General features: G+C 42.8%; 1 protein-coding gene across 3 annotated transcripts in view; it reads left to right on the top strand.

Annotated features, from left to right (window-relative positions):
- LOC117356714 (squalene synthase-like) overlaps window positions 1-14,535 on the top strand; it is an 80,512-nt gene extending 65,977 nt beyond the window's left edge. For 2 of the 3 annotated variants that reach the window (XM_033936314.1, XM_033936312.1), the window contains exons 6-8: window positions 5,048-5,224; window positions 10,990-11,142; window positions 12,908-14,535. In XM_033936314.1, the coding sequence (XP_033792205.1) occupies window positions 5,048-5,224; window positions 10,990-11,142; window positions 12,908-13,129 (552 nt within the window). In that variant the 3' untranslated portion in view covers window positions 13,130-14,535. The remainder of the gene's footprint in view (window positions 1-5,047; window positions 5,225-10,989; window positions 11,143-12,907) is intronic. The other variant, XM_033936315.1, reaches the window with a different exon arrangement.
- Window positions 14,536-19,599: the final 5,064 nt, after the last annotated feature.

A 19,599-nucleotide genomic window follows, 5' to 3' on the forward strand; every position in this document is an offset into this window, starting at 1 on the left:
ACAGCCAAACCTCACTCTGGTATTACCACCTACTTCTTTCAGCAGGTTTCAGAGTTTCAGTCTTGAGCACACAGCATACCAGTATGTGTTTTTAAAGCTACTAAATCCAGTGGATTTGTCTTTTTACAGGCTCTACATTTGTGTGGGGTGGGGAGTACAGAGATGAGATGCTGACTGAGGGGGTATACTGCTTGCTGGGGTGTGCAGGGATGAGAGAGATGCTGGCTGGGGGTCGGGGTACAGGGATGCTGACTGGGGGGTTTACAACTGGCTGGGGGGTAGAGGGACAAGAGAGATGCTGGCTGGGGGTACAGGGATGAAATGCTGACTGGGGGAGAGGGCATATAGATGGCTGGGGGGGTACAGGGATGAGAGAGATGCTGACTGGAAGGGGGCATGAGAGAGAGGGATGAGTGAGAAATGCGGATGATGAGGTAAAGGAGTGGAAGATCCAACACACCAAGAAGAACATAACATAGAGAAGAGATTCTACATGGGGACTGAGTGTAAATAGAGGGACACTGAAATAATGTTGGTCACAGAAAGGGACAGACATGGAGAAGAATGCTTGATGGGGAGAGAGAATTGAGACAGGGGCATAAAAGGACAGCTAGACATAAGAACATTGCTTGAAAAGGGGTGATTCTGACAGAGGGATGATGGAAGCAGGGGAAACGGAGAGGAACACAGAGGAGAGAAGCTCAAGATAGAGATGGGGAGGGGACAGATGCTGGACAGATGGGGACAAAATGTAAAATAGGTGATCCTTGGAAGACAGTTAAAAAAACCAAAGAAAAGCAGAAAGGGGAATCTGGGACCTAAGTGAATGGACTGGGTATCCTTCCTGCCAGGGGATGTCGGGGCTGGGTGGGTGGGTGGGTGGGGTTCCAGCAGAAGAGACTGGGCATGCCGGGGGATGTCTCGAGTGGGGGGGGAGGGGGCGGAGGAATAGAACACTCCTGCTGTGGACATTTGGTGGTGGGGTGGGGGCTTTGGGGTTTCCGGCAGGAGGGATTGGGCTTACTTCCTGCTGGGCGACTTCGCGGGGGGAGAGGGTTCCCTGCCACTGCACTGATCGCGGCAGGGAGATTACCTTGCTGTGAACAGCTCAGTGGCAACCCGATTCTCTAACCGGCGCCTGTGACATGGATGCCGGTTAGAGAATCATGGTGGTTAGGCAGGTTTAGGCGTCTGTCCATGAGGATAGACATGATTCCATATAGGACGCCCATGTGTGATTTTCTAAAGCTGCTTAGGCGACTTCTGAGACTGGGTGTCCTATATAGAATCTGGCCCGTTATGTCCAGAAGTTTGAAGAGCTTTTAATTTTGGGAAGGACTTTATGTTAAGTGCTTGTTTTTATTGTGTTTTATTTGAGTTTTAGTCTTTTGGATATGTGCAGTGTATAAATAAGCAGTTTAGAGGCATTTCCAGTAGCAATTGTTTAGGCTACTTTTTGTGCTACTCCGACACAAGTTGGGCTACTTTTTGCCATGAATTGAGCTGGAAATTTTTTTTGCCATCTGGCAACCCTGCTCCTTCTCCAGTCTGGGAGAGAGCAGTGGCCATATTGTAGAGCACATGCCTAGATGAGAACCTGGGTGTAGTATTGTTCTCCCACAAGGTTTTTCACCCTTTAGTCCTAACGATCTAATACAGCGTAGATTTATTTTCTGAGTCTGGAGAACGATGTCATCTTCACAAGGTGGACACTCCCAACTTAACTCTGATATACTGGTAGAGTAAGAAGATATGTAACGGGCTTGAACTGCATTGAATCCATCTGACTGTAAGTTGTTTGCTTCATTTATTAAAGAAACTGTTCAATCAATTCAGAATTTGGCTGGTGACACCTAGATTACAGAATTAGGAGTTGGCTGAATAAGGAACCTCTTACAGTGGCCAAGATAACTCAGAGGAATCTTTGCTTTCAACACTAAAACCTGAGATAGACTATGCAGTGAGCTGTATAGTTTGATTTGGTCAGCACAACAGCCAAGCCTGTTGAAATGAAAGAGCATATCCTCTACTAATTATGCATAGTTGTCTGCCTTATTGTTGCCAAGAAAGTTTTTCATAACAACAAACGAAGACCAAGCACATGATTCAGTTTCATTCATTGATGCAGTGAAATGTGGGTCATTTATAAGTTGTCTGATCTGTGGACTAGTGCTGCCCGATTTCCGATTTGAATCAATTCACCGATTCACTTTGGGTGAATCAATCTGAATCGATTCGATATTTTTTTTTTTTAAATTGGCTTCGCCGATTCAGTGACCAACCCTTTTCTTGAGACAAAATATTTGTTGAGCGTTTACATCCGCTAACCAACCAAATCCCCCTTCCTTGTATCGCTCCTTCTCACCCAAACCTCCACTCCATCTCTCTCCCTCATCCTGTCTTAACTTCAAACAGACCCCTTCTACTGCATCCCACCTCCTCTGATGAGACTTCATATTTCCGGCAGGGTGGGACACAGGAGAGGAAAAAAAAAGTTGAATTACAGGGGTCGGGAAGCCCTTAGGTTGTAGACCACTGTATGAATTATTGTTATTGCCATCTGCAACCTCAAAGAAATTTGAAGGTAGGACGCAAGGATGAGACTGAGGGGTATATGATGGACCATGGGTAGGGTAGGAGGTTGCTTCTCCAGTGTCCTTCCTTTTGCTACGCTGCTTCCTATTTCTGACTGCTTTCTATTTCCAGTAGTTTGCCTCATAGTGATTGAAGTGGTGCTATAGGGAAACGGGGACCAGAGAAGGAAAGCTGCGGGACTGTTGATGGGCAATCTCGGGTAGAAGTTTGTCCGTGAGGGTTTGAAGGAGAGGTGCCGGATCACGGACAGGCATAAAAGGCAGACCACAGGGAGGGGAGATCGGTGTCCAAACTTGTGTGCTCGTCATGTGAGTTGGCATCTTTTGTTATTTTGACGTGGTATAAATCAGAGCTGACTACTTTAATGTTTTTTGTGATGGAATGTAGAAAGGTATGTAGCAGAGGTGGATTATGAGTAGCGTTTTTTTTCTTGTTTGCTGCAGCCTAATGTGTGATCATTGCTGTAGCCTTATGTGTGATCATTGATTCTGCCAGTGAGGTATTGGCTTTCTCTGGGCAAGTGCAAGCTACGTTTGTTTTTTCCCCTCAAGTGCTGCATTATCCACAGAAATGTGGACGTTTGTTTGTTTTCAACTGGTAGAAAGTAATGCTTCCCGATTTCTTGGGAGGGTGAAGAAATAATGGATCTAAAAACAGAGGAGAGGGAGAGATGCTGGATGAAAGGGTAGTTGAGAAAAGTAGAGATAGTGGATCTGGGGATTGTGGGGTCCATTGCTGCAGCTTTGGGGATGGAGACAAAAAAAGGAAAGATGTCAGACCTCCGGGGGAGGGAAGGAAAATGGAAGGGGAGGACAGAGATGGAAGATGGATGGTTAGCACGGAGAAAGAAGAAAGAAGGAGACCCTAATCAGAAGACAACCAGAGCCCAGGACCACCATGATTTGAATAATGACCAGACAAAAAAAGGTAGAAAAACTAATTTTATTTTCTGTTTTTTGATTACTATATGTCAGATTTGAAATGTGTATCCTGCCAGAGCTGGTGTTAGACCGCAAACGTGAGCTAGGATTTAACAGAGAGGAAAAGTCTTTTTTGTTTATTTTGTTTACACCACAGCACCAGTGTGGGTAGGAGAGGGCAAAGGGGGTGAAGAGGCTAAAAAATAAACCCATCAGGATGTTTGAAAAAAACACCCAATTGGGCAAGAAAATTGAATCGAATCGAAAAATCAATTCAATAGGCTGAATCGAATCGAATCAAAATTTTTTTCCCTGAAATCGGACAGCACTACTGTGGACCATTGAAAATTCCTGCCTTCAGTCTTTCCATGGTAAATCCAGGTAACATATGCGCTGTGTATTCAATGCATGAACCATCTTTATTCAAAGCCTTTACAAATTGTTTCATCAGGCCTAGCTTTATATGTAGTGGTGGCAGTATGATTCTCTCTCATGCTACCAAAGATTCATCGATTTATATTTTGTTTTCCAACCACCATATATTCCCTCAGAGGCCAATCTTTTTTGCCCAATGTTCATGTTTGGCTCTACTATCCCATAACCATATCTAAGAAACTAGAGCTGATGTGGTCTATCCAATGCAATTTTCTGAATCAGCACCCCAAATAACCCAAGGAACAGGTCAAAAACCCAAGGCACCAAGAAATTTTGTTGTTGTCATTGTTGTTGGCCTGTGTTATCTTCTGGCCAAAGGTTAAAGAAAACATTTTTGAATCCTGCTGTAAAATATGTAATCAAATTGTGGTGCTGCTGAATACAACTCTTCTTGCTCTCTATACTTAATCACTTTTACTTTAGAGCTGGAATATCGCTGGGGTTTGGATGTGGTAATATTTTGTGACAGTTTAATTATATCTACTTGAACTTAGTGATGTAAGATTTGTCCTCCTACATCAGTGTATCGCAAACTGTGTGCCTCCTGAGATTTCAGGTGTGCCACCACACACTGGCGAGGAGGTGAGTCATCCGTGCCGGCTGACCACCTACGAGATGTGCCTCTTGCAGTGAGAGGCACGTTCTGTAGGAAGTCAGCCGGCGCAGATGACTCGCCTCCTCGCTGGCGTCTCTCCTCCTCTCCCCGCACCTCCCCTCCTCCCGGATCCCTCCGCTGAAGCAGGTTGCAGCCAGATGGGCCTCCGCGCATGTGCGGACATCGACACGATGACATCACGCATGTGCGTGACATCATCGCGTTGATGGCCGCGCACTTCCGGGTGCCTTCCTGACAGGGCACTGGGTTTAGTGTGCTTCCAGCCAGAAAGTTTGCAAAGACATTGCCCTACAGAGTAGAGTTAACCCTATGTAGACACCGATTATACTGGAAAAATTAGCATCAGTCATCATGTCTCAAATACTAATTCTCACACACCATTATTATTTGAACTCATTTAAACACTTCAACATGTAGAAAGTTGGCCTACTTTCATTTTAATCTATTTTCACTTGTTAAAATTTGTATTTTGCATACTAAGGTTTGGAGCAAGTATGCTAAGAAGCTGTCTGACTTTGCTAAGCCAGAGAACATTGATATGGCTGTGCAGTGCATGAATGAACTGATTACAAATGCTCTTCACCACATACCTGATGTCCTCACCTATCTCTCTAGGCTGAAGAACCAAAATGTGTTCAATTTTTATGCCATTCCACAGGTAAGTTTAGTAGATATTACTATAATATTATTGAAGCCAGAAAACATAAGGCTAAAAGTTCACATTTTTTTAGTCATTCATATCGTAACACATACAATCAGTGCTCTGTAGTTTCTTCTGCAGAAACTCTGAGCTGGGTAGATTCACCACTACCTGGGAAGGAAACCTTCCTTCATTCCGACAGAGCCTCTAGCCATCTGTTTTCATGAATTTTCCATGCTTTATAGATTTACTGGTATATGAAAGAACACTATTAAATCACTTCTAAGGGCTCCTTTTATTAAGCTGCGATAACATTTTTAGCGCATGCAGGATTTTAGCGTGCGCTAAGCCCACGCTACGTGGCTAAAACTAACGCCAGCTCAGTGCTGGTGTTAAGGTCTAGCATGCGCTAAAACCGCTATCGCAGCCGTAGTAAAAGGAGCCCTAAATGTTTTTCACTGCATGTAGAAATTAAAGATCACAGCATTTCAAGCATTTTCCCTATCTGTCCCGGTGGGCTCACAATCTATCTAATATACTTGGGGCAATGACTTGAAAAAAACCATATACAGGAATGAGAAAGAAAATCAAATTCTACATCCAGTACTTTTCTCAAAATATATTTATATGTTTAGCACAAATTCATTGAACTTTTTCTGCATGAACCTTCTAATATGTTTGATTAGGGGAGAGCCTCAGATCCCTGTGCGTTGCAAGCTTCTGCAACCGCACTGGAAAGGGAAAAGTTCCTCACCGGCTCTTGATCCCCCCTCCTGTCCTGCAAATGTTGCTCCACTAAGTTCAGAACAAGAAAACAAAATTCAAGCTACTTAGCTGCAGGCAGGGTCGATTGATAGTTTTTGAAATGTTACTGCATCTCCGCCCGTCCTTGCCGACATTAAGTAGCTGCCGTTTCGCCCACAAGCTGCATCAGGGCTCCAGACCAGTATCTTCAAAAAATGAAAATAGAAAAGTGGCAGAGAACATATTTTATCTGCAGAAAAAAATTTCAATGATCTGAGGCTCTCCCCTAATCAAACATATTAGAAGGTTAATGCAGAAAAAATTAAATGAATTTGTGCTAAACATATAAATATATTTTGAGAAAGGTATTGGACGTAGGATTAAGTGACTTGCCCAGGGTCACAAGGAGCAGTGTCGGATTTGAACCCACAACCTCAGGGTGCCAAGGCTGTAGCTCTAACTACTGCACCACACGCTCCCACACTTCCAAAGCTACGTTGAGCAGGCCACCTTACATAGACCAAATGCTCTTTGGCAAAGAGCTGGATGATCTGATGGCTAGTGCGGCAGATAATCACCGTAGGTCTTTGCCAGGCAGTGGACCACATTACCCTGAGGGAATGAGTCATATTAATGTTCTTGATTCTCGACAGCTTCATCAGTCCACAGTGGGATCCTCTACTTGTAGAATGTTGCATGGTTCACAACAGATATTAGGAGGCTCCAGGTGAGCCCAATCCTCAGGTTCCCGCCCAGCAGCAGCCTCCGAGAAGTCCTGATGTTGGCATATTAGGAGGCCTAGGCGACGATTTGCTCGGACCACTGAGGATGGACATCATCCAGAGAACTACTTGACTTAATTTGCAGACTCTATGGCCAGAGAAAGCAGCCAAGGTCCAAGCAATGGTGAATTGGCTCATGGATATTCAAGCCATAGAACCTGTACTGCCCGTGGAATCAGGCTTGGGCAGATACTCTGTATTTTATCATGCCCAAGAAAGACTCAGACGACTGGAGTTCAATCCAGAATCTGAAATCAGTCAATGTAGCACTGAAAATGCCCCATTTCAGGATGGAGACTGAACATTTGGTCATAAAACTTCGGTGGCTCAGGAGGAATTTTCTAGTTTCACTGAATTGGCCAGTGGCTTACTTGTATATTCCCATATTTCCGGCTTACATGAAATTCCTGAGACTCCATGTGCTGGAGACACATTCCCAACTCTCAGCACTCGCCTTTGGCAGGCAACAGCATCTCTCAGCTTAACCAAGGTGATGGTAGTTGCAGCAGCGCACCTGTGCAGGCAGGGGCCAGGTGCATCCATACATGGATGATTGGCTGTTCAGAGCATCATCTAAGACCGACAGCAAGAAAGCAGTGGTGCAAAATTCCCCACCTACTACAGGACTGGGATTCATTTGTTAGTTTTTTGGGAGAGCTACCTGTGGCTGGCACAATCCTCAGAGTACTTGTGGATCCAGTTCAACACAGGAGAATTCCTTTTTTACTTCCATTACTGTGCAAACTGCAGCTAAAATGCCAGATTTGGAGATTCTGGCACACCCAGCCTCCTCCAGCTTGGCACTATCTTCATATACTGGGGTCGATAGTAGTGACCTTAGAGTTTACTTGGGCAAAAGCTGATCTGTGCCCTTTCCAGATACGTTTCCAATACAGCAGAGACAATGTATCAAGGGAGTCAAAAAAGAGGCTTGGCTGTAAATAAGAGACTGACTCAGTAAATTAACCCACCCACGAGAAAGACCCGTAACTCAGTAATACAGTAACTCAGCTCAGAAACATAAAACTCTGAAGAGGGGGAGGTAACCCCCTCTTGGGGCAAGAGTTTACCATCCAATCATAGCTTAATCAATGATAAAAGCGGGTCCAACTCTAAGGTTTAAAATTAGTTTGTAATTGTATGTATATCTTAATTGAAATACAGTATTCAATGATTTCAAAAAATTTTGCACTCAGGTTGACACTGGAAACTTAAAGAAGCCTCACTTAACTTAATTTCAGGGAAAGCTCATCAGGGTCCCAACGCAGCCCCGTTTCGGTGTCTGCTTCAGGAGACCCCGCCAACTGAAAGTTCAATTCTGCAGAATCGGGGGGGTGGGGGGGGGGCGTCGGTAGTGTCGGAAGGGGGGGGCATCTGATCGGACAGGCCGCGGCCCGCTATACTTATAGCGGCAGAGAGATCCCTTGCCGCGATAAGTATAGCGGGCCGTGTCTAATCTAACCCGATTCTCTAACCAGCGTCTGTAACATGGACGCCGGTTACAGAATTGGGGTTTTAGTGTAGGCCGATTCTGAATAGGACGCCTCTCCCGGGCGTCCTATACAGAATCAGGGCCTAGGTGTCTTGCGGGCCTCGCCTTCAATATAGGCGGCCTGCCTGGGGAGCATTTTTTTTTAAAACGTGCATCCCGATTGGCTGATTAGACAGCTGTAGGACGCCTACAGCTGCCTAAAATCGGGAAGCACTTTTGGAGAATCAGGGCCTTAGCGTGCGCAAAATCAGTTAGCGTACCTTAATAAAAGAACCTCTAAGTATCTTAATTAAAAATTTGGCCTGCGACTTAGTCTTTTTCAGATTTCGGCCCCTTATGTGATTGAGTTTGACACCACTGATGTAGAGTGAGGCAGTTAAGCGATGTAAACTTGGTTATTAATATAGACTTATATTTCGGATAGTATTACTGCTTTACAATATATTTGAACGCTTTTATATACGTACTGAAAGGGTTCAGAGTTAATGTCCTGGGTAAGTAGGTGGGAAGGGAAGGAAGGGGGTTTTGTTCAGAGATGTTTGGGGGTTGCATAGAAGAAAATCTGTGCACTGGTATGCTAATCTTTATTTGTTTTGAATTTTAAAAAAAGAAATATAAGTGGAAATAAAGAAGTAAATAAGAACACAGATAAATGAGGGCGGGGCTGACCCAGGGGGGCCCAGGGTACTTGTGTGCCTAAGGACCCTCGAAGAATTAATCCTGCCCTGAGAACATCGATTCCACAGTGCCATTTTTTGTTTTGGTTTTCCCTTTTTGCTCTATAGAACTGTTTGGTGGTTAGTTTTGGTTTTTGTTGTTGCTGGCTTCTATCTCTTCAATATCACCAAAATTTGTCCCTACCTCTCTGCGCACACTATCCAGACTTGGGACCTGGATTGGCCATTGTTGGAAACAGGATACTGGGCTTGATGGACCTTTGGTCTATCCCAGACTGGCAATTCTTATGTTCTTAAGTAGCTGCACGTATTCAGAGCAGAGAGTTGCATGGGAACAGAAATTTCACGCATTCTTGCTTAACCTAATGGAATCTATCAGATACCCACCCGCACTGCTAAGATATATTCCATTACCCCCCATCCTCATAATTAATTTTTCTCCATCCGCATCTGTACCCTTAGGAGTCAACACAATTGTTTACTTGCTCGCAGCCCTCTGTTTCCTCGCAACAGCCACCCATAGTTTAGTGTATGGTATTCACCATTCAATCAATGAATGTTCCGAGCTTCATTCTAGTGTTCCAGGCATTCCAAGCCTCATTCTGGGGTCACCAGAGATTTGGACTACCCTTCCTTGGGATCCCAATGGCAACTTCTTCCATCCTTGTGGGAATCCAATGATAACTTCTTCCATACCTGCAGGAATCCCATAGGTTCTGTGGGATTCCCATAATCCCCATTCCCTTGCAGCTCTCTAGTTCAGAGCTATTCATTCTGGTATGCAATTTGAGTGCGTGATCAGTGCTGCAGTCTCTATCAGTCCTGTTACAGATGAGAAGCAATGCTCTCAGTAAATGTCCATGCTTGGGGTCAGAGACCCAGAGGCACTAAAGCCAGCTATTGCCACTAAACCTGTTTTGACAGCTTTAGCGACGATCGCATTCGCAGACCCGATGCACAAAACAACTTACTGTGTGTTTTTTTCCCTCGATTGCCCATTTTCTGATCTGGCCATTCAAATCAACTAAAACCCAATGCAAACTAGCCAAGTGATTGATGCAGTAACATTGCTTGGCTATGCACAAAAGAGGCAAGGGTTTTAGTGATCCGAAAAAACCAATTCTGTTACCAACAGGTCTGCCTGTTTTTCTTTTTGGGGGTTTTTGGGTTTGTTTGTTTTTTTTAATGGCACAGATATTTTGCATGTATTACATATGCAAAATATTTGTCCCATTAAAACAAAATGAAAAAAGAACCCCCACCAATGACAGCCCTCTCGGATGACTCCTGACGAATGTGACACCAGGAATCCCCTCCCCCCGTGCTAGTAGAAATCGACAGGAGCGATGCCCATTCCCTCCTGCCATGCTGCTCCCTCCCTCACATGAGAAAAAAAATGGCTGGTGGGATGCCCACTCCTCCTGCCATCGGATGTTCCCCGAACCCCCCCCTTTCCCTGTACCTTTCAAGGAAGTTGGGAGTAGGAGGGATGCGCCGTCACTCCTCCTTCGAGGCCCACCTGTCCAAAATGGTGAGCTTTTCCAGTGCATCATGTAATGCATGGGGAAGGGCCCAAGATCCTGATTGGCTCAGATACCTAAGGCCACTCCCAAGGGGAGGGGGCCTTTGGCATCTGAGCCAATCGGGGTCTTGGGCCTCTCCCTGTGCAACACATGATGCACCAAGAAAAGGGAAAGCTTGCCATTTTAGAGGCAGGCTTTGGAGGATGAATGTTGGAGCATCCCTCCTGCTCCCAACTTCCTTGAAAGGTATTGGGGGGGGGGGTTCAGAGGACCTCCGGTGGCAGGAGGGAGTGGTTGTTCAAGCTATTTTCAGCCAGCAGCTTGAGGAGGGTAATGGAGATCTGTATGTAGAGCAATAGCCTATGCCAAATGACAAGTTTCTTTAGCTATCTCTTTTTTAATTCCAGAGAATGCATTTAGGAAACTGGGCTAGATGGACCATTGGTCTGATCCATTGGTCTGAGCCAGTATGTCTACTCTTATGTTCACTTCAATTAACTGAGTTTAAAATACTTTTCTCTCTCTATGCTAGAGTTAGAGATGTTTTACTTTTATGCACCCATAGGTAATGGCCATTGCCACTCTGGCTGCCTGTTACAATAACCAGAAGGTATTTAAGGGTATCATGAAGATTCGGAAAGGACAAGCCATTACTATAATTATGGATGCCACAAACATACAAGCTGTCAAAGCTATAATTTACCAGTATGCTGAGGAGGTAAGAAAAGAGATAATGGTTATGTAAACTGTTCTGTTTTTTTAACACTTAGGATTATGACCAACCAGCCTGATATGAAAGTTGTTTTCTCTTTGACTTTTAAGTTTAATTAGAAGAAACATAGGAGTCACTTTTTCTATTGTAAACACTGAATGCTAATCTTTAAAAGAATATATGGCAAAGGATTTTATATAATTTTTTTTTAAATACTCCATGAAACCAGTGATGGATGTTAAGGATAACTTCTTCCTACAATAAGAAACTGTACATAAGGATTTTATCTTCAGTGAAAACAGTCCATTCTCACTATTCACAGTAATACGTTTTCTGAAAATCTTCACAAACTACAAATTTGTGAATATGAAAACAGATGCGTCTGAGGGAAAATAGATGTTATGTTCCAGCTATACATGTGGCTCCTTAAAACCACGAAAAGTGAATAATGGATTCTAAAGGAAAAACAGGGTTCCTGCATATGTTCCTTTCTTTTTGGGATTGTCATTTGCAACTCACTATTTGGACATTCGGTAGCCATTTTCAGAAGCAAATGCAAAGAACACTGATTTTAAATGCTCAAGTCTGCAAATATTTGAACACAAGAGTGTAAATGGTAAATAGCAGTCTTAATCCACGCACCTTTGGATACGCATTTATTTGGGATCTTCCCAAAAGATTTTAAGAAGACTGAGAATAGTTCAGAATGCTCTGGTTCAATTGATATTTGGTCTGAAGAAGAACGACCATATTAGTCCATATTATCGATTATTGCATTGGCTGGCGTTGGAAGCAAGAATACAATTTAAGTTTTCTTGTATTTGTTTTAAGCTGATTTCAGGAGAGTCTCCAATTTATTTGTCCCCTCACTTTGAATTTGATAGACTATCAATGATTACAAGAAGCTCTAGCTTATTTTACCTATCCTAAGCCAAATGGTGTCAGATATAAGACCTTTTTTTGAAAAGACCTTAGTATTTCAGGCAGGCAAACTACAATGTTGGCTCAGTGAATGTCTTCATCAAGCCATGTCTTACTATTCTTTTCGAAAAGTAGTAAAGTCTGCTTTGTTTGACAAATTTATCACATAATTAGGTCTTTTTAACATAGTAATTATTTTACTAACTTTTAATACTGGGTTTTTTAAATCTTATGACATGTATGTACTTCGCTGATTGTTCAGTTTCTTATGGTGTAAACCACCTAGAACTCTTGGGTAATGGCAGTATAGAAGAATACATTTATTATTATTAAATACTGGAGTGCGAATAGAGAGAACAGACTGTATAGAAAATCTGCACCCCTTTTCAAAAGTTCCCTTTTTTGTTACCTTACAGCCTAGAAGTAAAATAACACATTAAGGCCCAGTCTAGGGTAAAACCTAGTGCCAGGATTTAGACCATGATACCTTGATTCCAGTCAAACACTGTCACTTTAACTGAGCTTGGTATGTTGGTAACCAATGTATTACTTGTATCTCTCTCTTGCCCCTGCTGCTTATAGCTCATGGGACCACCACAAATGTGACGGTTTCAATAGTAAGCCCTACACGGGGTGAGGTTGCCAGCGTCACTCCTGCAATATATAAAAACAGGAAATAAAATCTCTGAATAGCTTGTAGAGGCACTTGGTGCAGGATCTCTATAAGCCTAGAGAAATAGGAGGAAACTACCAAGCCTTTCTACCATCCCCCTCAAAAAAATTGCAAAACAGACAAAACCTTGACATACCTTAACAAATTATATATATATTTTTTCTTGTTTTCCTACAGATTTATCAGAAAATTCCAATTTCAAACCCTTCATCTAGAAAGACACGCAGGATTATTCTCTGCATCAGGAACTTGAGTTTGCCTAATGGCATACTGGTTTCCCGCAATCATTTCTCACCAGTCTATGTGTTATGTGCTATTCTTTTAGCAGCACTGAGTTGGCAGTACCTAAGTGCAATGTCCCAAGCCTCTGATGAATATGTTCAAGCCAATGAGAACTGAGAGACAAGGAAAGAGTTCCAGGAATCTCTTAGGATCCCAGATTAGACCATCTCATTGTGTTCTAGTGTCTCTTCATGTAGACTGATGCTGCCACATTGTGTTTTGTGTTGACTACAACAAGAAAATTTACCCTGATCCCTCCACAAAGGGGACACGACCAAAAAGCAAAAGATTTGTGGAGAGTTGATGTCCAAGATGAAGTCTTTATTAGACTAAATAAATAATCCACATAAAAATGTGTTTTAACTATTACATGGGATGAAGAACTGCAAGACTAGATCTGCAGAACCGGATATTATTTTTTCATATTATGTTTGGAGGTGTGGGATGCATGGTCTTCTTATATGAAGACAGTAGTAATTGAATAGTGCACAATGAAACCAGATTAAGGTTTCAAATGAGATTGTTTACTTCTTGACATTCATTCAAAAAACTGTTATGTATTCAGTTAATGTTTTTATAGGGCCTTGATTTTCTCTTCCATATGTCAAGCTTTAGCACATTATTCTTCCTTCTTTTTTTTTTTTCAAATGTCTGATTTTATTTGTCATCTCTTTTCACATTGTGTGAAAATGGTCTCCATTGACTGATGATCACAGCTTCTTTTGCAGTATTCTATAATTGAGATTTGTTTTCTTTAAGTTACAGTCGATCATTATTAGTACAGCATCTGCTATAGTGTGTCCCCATATTTTTTTTTAATTAATTTGTTTGATTTATTTCTTTTTAAGAAGCCACCAAAGTTATTCTACAGCTAGGACAATATGGGGCTCATAATCGAAACTTAAAGACGTCAAAAAAACAGCCTAAGTCGGCACTTGGACAAACATTGTCAAAAAACGTCCGATAATAAAACCGGGTTTTGGACGTATTTAAAAATGACTTAGGCCTTCACAGTGCTGCTGAACAACCAGAGCTATATGGGGCATTTCATGAAGAGTGTAGAGGGCGGGATTTGGGCGGGACGTGGGCCGGCTTAGTCTTAGTTGTATAACCGAAAAGTTTTACAACAGAGCCTAAACGGAACTTGGACGTTGTGACTTAGACTATTTAAAAAACATGGTCTATGTCACAAAACCACCTTAAAGTGAGCAGATAAGCAGTGAAAACACATAATACAGACCCCCCACACACTACTCCAGAGATGACCGACCCCTCCCCCACCCCCATAAAAATCGTGATCACACCTTTTAAATTCTGCCTCTAGAACATCAGAACCTGGCAGCATGGCATAGGAAAGCCTAGTCGAGCTGCACAGAGGCGTCTTAGGTTGTCTTGGGGGTGATTTAGGGAGAGGAGAGGAGAGGAGGACCCAGGCCCATAAGCCACTGTAATCACTGCATTCATGGTGAAACATGTGCACTCCCCTAAAAAAATACCCAAACCCTTTTGTACTGCCCTATAAGTGGCTCCTGTAGCTATAAGGGTGGTAGATAGGTGGGTCTAGGAAATTCTGGAGATGGTTTGGGGGGCTTACCCTTACCTATAAGGGAGCTGTAGTGAGATGATTACATGCCATCATTTTTGTGAAGTTCACAGCAGTGCCCTGTATGGTATCCCACTGTTTAGGTGCCATGTCTGGGTGTCCAGTCCATCCACTTTGCAGACCCCTCCCACGTCCAAAAGGTCTGTTTCTAGGCATTTTTGACTTGGACAAAAAGTTGGATGAAAATGTGGTATAAAGATGTATGATTAGCGAGCTGGATGATCAGGGCGGCTGGACGTATAGTTAGACGATTTAAAAAAATATATATTTTTGGACGTATTTTTCGAAAATGTGTCCTATGCTGTTTTTTACTTTGGACGACTTGCTTAGATGAAAATGGACTTAAACGTTCCTTTCGATTATGCCCTTCTAAATGTTTCCCAATAGCTGTAGAAAGGATTCTGTAGTACTGATCAGAAGAGCAGTTTTCTTCTACCTATTCTAATAGTACAGATGTCCAATCAGTAGTTGGGAATGTTTAACAAAATTTGGCTTGAAAATTTATATTTCATTTCAGTGAACTGCTGTAAATCTTCAGCAGTATAAGGGGCTTTACCTGCTGTTTGGACGCAATCACCACATCATGCTGCTACACGCCGCCGCCAACCAAGGCCAGGGGGCAAGCAATGGATCCTGTTGTGGATTCCATTGGGACAACAGTGCCTGCTGCAAGGGACTCAGTCCGGCTCTGGCCTATGGAACTCCAATGATCGTCTCCACCATAAGCCCTGGGACCTGGAAATGTTGCTAGGCAGTCTCAGGGTCTGAGTGGCCAGGAGCCTTTGATGACTGACCGAATTTTCTCATGACGGGAGATGGGAGGAACATTTCGTTCTATCCCGTGAGAAAGCGAATCCCCAGGAATACCAAATCCTGGGTGGGCTTACAGTGTCTCCATCGAAGGTTGATCACCCAGCCCAGATGGATCCCCTTAGCCAGAGAGAGCAACCAATCATCCAGATACGTGTGGACCAGGACACCCAAACAGTGAAGATGCACTGCCACTATCACTTTCATCTTGGTGAAAGTCCTGGGCACCATCGCCAACCTGAAGGTAAGAGCAGCAAACTGAAAGTGCTGCTGCATGACGTGAATCTGCAAAAACATCCTGTGTGCCGGAAAAATGGAGATAAACAGATACATCTCCATGAGATCCAGGGAGGTCAGCAACTCCCCCGGAATTAGCAAATCAATGACGGAATGCACCATCTCCATGCGTAATCGGGGCACCTTCAGTCCAACTTTGAAGACTTTCATTGGAACGATGAAGCATATCAAGTTTCTCCCTGAGCCTAAATCGCTCTCTGGCACGGGCTTAAGGACCGCAAGATCCAAATGTCTGTGGACAGTGGCCTGCACCCGAAGTACCACCTAGAGGCTGTGTGCAGGGAAAACTAGAAAGTACAAGGAGAGAGGACATGAAAACTCCAAAGTGAACCTGTTGCACAACACCTCCAAGACCCAGCGGTCTGCTGTGAAGGTCTCATTCCGCCAAGAAAGTAGACTACTGCACCCCCTCCCCCCAAATGCATGAGAGAGAGAGAGACAAAGGCCAGGTGCCAGAACTATGTCTTCTGGGGGGGAGGGGGGGCGCTGCTGGATGTCCGTTTGAGGACTGCTGACAGCCAGACCCCACTGAAACGGGGTCTGGGGAACACAGACTACTTCTGCCCTGAGGAGGGAGAACCGTCATACTGGTGAGGACGTCCAAATTATAGTTACCTGATGGTAGGGTCCAGTGTAAGCGTCAGCACCCAAGAAAAAGATCTGTGTGTCATTCTAGACACTACACTGAAATTGTCTGCCTAGTGTGTGGCTGTGGCATAAAAAAGTAAACAGGATGCTGGGAATTATTAGGAAAGGGATGGTAAATTTGACTGAGAATATTGTAATGCCTCTGTATCGCTCCATGGTGCATCTTCACCTTGAGTATTGCTCACAGTTTTGGTTGCCATATTTCAAAAAAGATACAGTGGAATTAGAAAAGGTTCAAAGAAGAGCAACCACAATAAAGAGGCTGGGGGTTCTTCATCTTGGAAAAGAGGCGGTTAAGGGGAAGATATGATTGAGGTTTACAAAATCCTGAGCAGTGTAGAACAGGCAAGAGTGAATTGATTTTTCACCCTTTCCAAAAGTATATAACCAGGGGACACTTTTAAAACAAAAAGGAGGAAATATTTTTTTGTACTCATAGTTAAGCTCTGGAACTCATTGCTAGAAGTTAACGGTGGTTAACATAGCTTGGTTTAAGAAAGATTTGGGCAAGTTCCTGGAGAAAACGTCCATATTCTGCCACTGAGACAGAATGGGGGAAGCTTGCCCTGGATCTGTAGCATGGAATGTTGCTACTATTCAGGTTTCTGCCAGGTACTGTGATCTGGATTGGCCACTTTTGGAAACAGGAGACTGGGTTAGATGGACCATTAGTCTGACCCAGTTTGGATGTTTTTATATTCTTATGTAGCAGTGCACAATAAAAGATAACTGAATAAATATTCTGTTACAGTTCCAAAACGAATTCCTGAGAAAGATTACTTAAAGACAAATATATCTGGCTAGTAAAGTATCCTCTCGTATACCAACACTGACTTTGGCAGATACCGTAATCTGATTCTAAATCCACAACTATAGGAGTAAATCCCGAATTCTCACCTTGATATGCATTTTAGCAGACCTCTGGAAGAGTGATGGGATTTTTTCTCTTTCGTCTCACGCTGTATACACAGTCTAGCTCAGTGGTTCCCAACCCTGTCCTGGAGGACCACCAGGCCAATCGGGTTTTCAGGCTAGCCCTAATGAATATGCATGGAGCAAATTTGCATGCCTCTCACTTCCATTATATGCAAATCTCTCTCATGCATATTCATTAGGGCTAGCCTGAAACCCCGATTGGCCTGGTGGTCCTCCAGGACAGGGTTGGGAACCACTGGTCTAGCTTGTATGAGGGGCTGATGAAAAGTTCTCATCCAACCAACAATGTTGGGGCAGTCTCCATCAAGGGCTATACACACTTAATCCAGCAATTTCCCCTTTTTTATTCCGTATTTTTCAGACAGAATGAAAAAAGTGAAAAATAACTGGACTAAGTGTATAGCCCTTGATGGAGACTGTCTCAGCATTTTTGGTTGAACGAGAACTTTTGAGCAGCCCCTCGTACAGACAGGCTCAGATCTCAACCAGCTCAGCAACTGGACACACTCATATGGTTAGAAGTGGTGATTATATGAATGAAGTATTGGAAAATCCTGTGGCATTGACATATAATACCGTGCTATTTGGCACGTTAATGAGGGCTAAAAGTCAAATATCTTCCCATAATAATAAACCTCTTTATTATTACATTACATTGGAGATTTCTATTCCGCCATTGCCTTGCGGTTCAAGGCAAATTACAAAAGAATTACAAAAAATGTATTACAAAAAGAAGATATCTGGTAATTTCTAGAGGAGATAAAGAGTAGATCAGGTTGCTTCAGGGGAATCGGGAAGGTATTGGGAAGTGGGAAGGAGCTAGCAGTATTAAGTCGTTTGCAGGAATTTCTTGAAAAGTAGAGTATTTCTTTTCTGAACGTTTTGTAGTCTGGGGTCGAATTAGTAGATTGGAGATTTGGTTGTCTAGTTTTGCTGCTTGTGTGGCTAGGAGGCCATCATAGTTTTTTCCGTTTGACTTCTTTGATTGGAGGGTGCGTGAATGGAGTGTGGGTTTTCCTATGTCTAGTTGATGACAAGGGTTGACATACAACTTATTTTGAGGAATTGGAAAAACTGGGATCGGTTAAATTATACTTTCTGGTGGGAATTTCTATGCCACACTTTTAAAATGGAATGTATGATGGCCATACAACAAGGCCATTTTAGGAAATTTATGTATGTTTGGGAGCCATTGACAAAATTCTGTAAGGAGTGATTGTTGATTTTGCCCTTTGATCATACACATCCAGGGTGGGTGAGGGGATACTTTTAATTTGAATGGAATTGTTGGATATTTAGAAAGGGGGAATGATATATGTATTTGTCATAAAATATAATTTGATAGAATTTAAGTGCTGTTAAAGTGTAAAATGTCTGTATAATATGTTGCACTTATTTTTGGCTTTAAAATGAATAAAGATATTTAAAAAAAAAAAGTGGCGATTATAGTTTGGAACTGTAATTTTTTGTCTTTCATCATGTTCTTGTTTCCTTTTTCCTTTGGTCCTGGGTCTGCATCTCGGAGGCAGTGGGGTTGTAGCACAATAAGACAACAGACAGGTGTGGCTTGGGAAAAGGTATTTTACATAGAACTAGACTTATTACAAATGTACAACACTTAGAACATAAATCTGTTACAGAGCTACTTTTGTATGAGTGTGTGTGTCACAATGTCTTCCTGTTCTTCTAATTTGGGGTGTGTAAGTGAAGATGGGGAGAGAGTGGCGCAGTGGTTAAAGCTACAGTCTCAGCACCCTGAAGTTATGGATTCAAACCCACGCTGCTCCTTGTGACCCTGGGTAGGTTACTTAATCCCCCCATTACCCCAGATAGGTAAAAACAAGAAAAAATGCATGAGTATCTGAATAAATTAATGTAAACTGTTCCGAGTTCCCCTGTGAGCATGGTATAGAAAATTTAATAAATAAATGTCTGTCCTGTCAGTATCTGAGGAGGGGTGTTTGTATGTCCTGCTGTCTGAATGAATAATGGGTCTGTGTATGCTCTTTTATATACCTGAAATCTCTTTTCTAGTATCTTCCTGTGTCAAAATCTGGTTTGATCCGAAGTCTCCTGTCCACAGGGATTCTCATTCCTTTATCGTCATCGTAGCAATAAAAAAGGAGGGGGACTGGCAGTAATCTTTCGAGAGCATTTACTTTCAACTACTGATAATCCCTCAAATAACTCCACTATAGAATCTTTACAATTTTCTCTGCTCACTAAACCAAAAACCGACATTCTTTTAATTTATTTGCCACCACCAATATCATCTGATAATATTACACAACTT

Source organism: Geotrypetes seraphini, chromosome 3 (genome assembly GCF_902459505.1).
Source record: "Geotrypetes seraphini chromosome 3, aGeoSer1.1, whole genome shotgun sequence".
Lineage (NCBI taxonomy): Eukaryota > Metazoa > Chordata > Amphibia > Gymnophiona > Dermophiidae > Geotrypetes > Geotrypetes seraphini.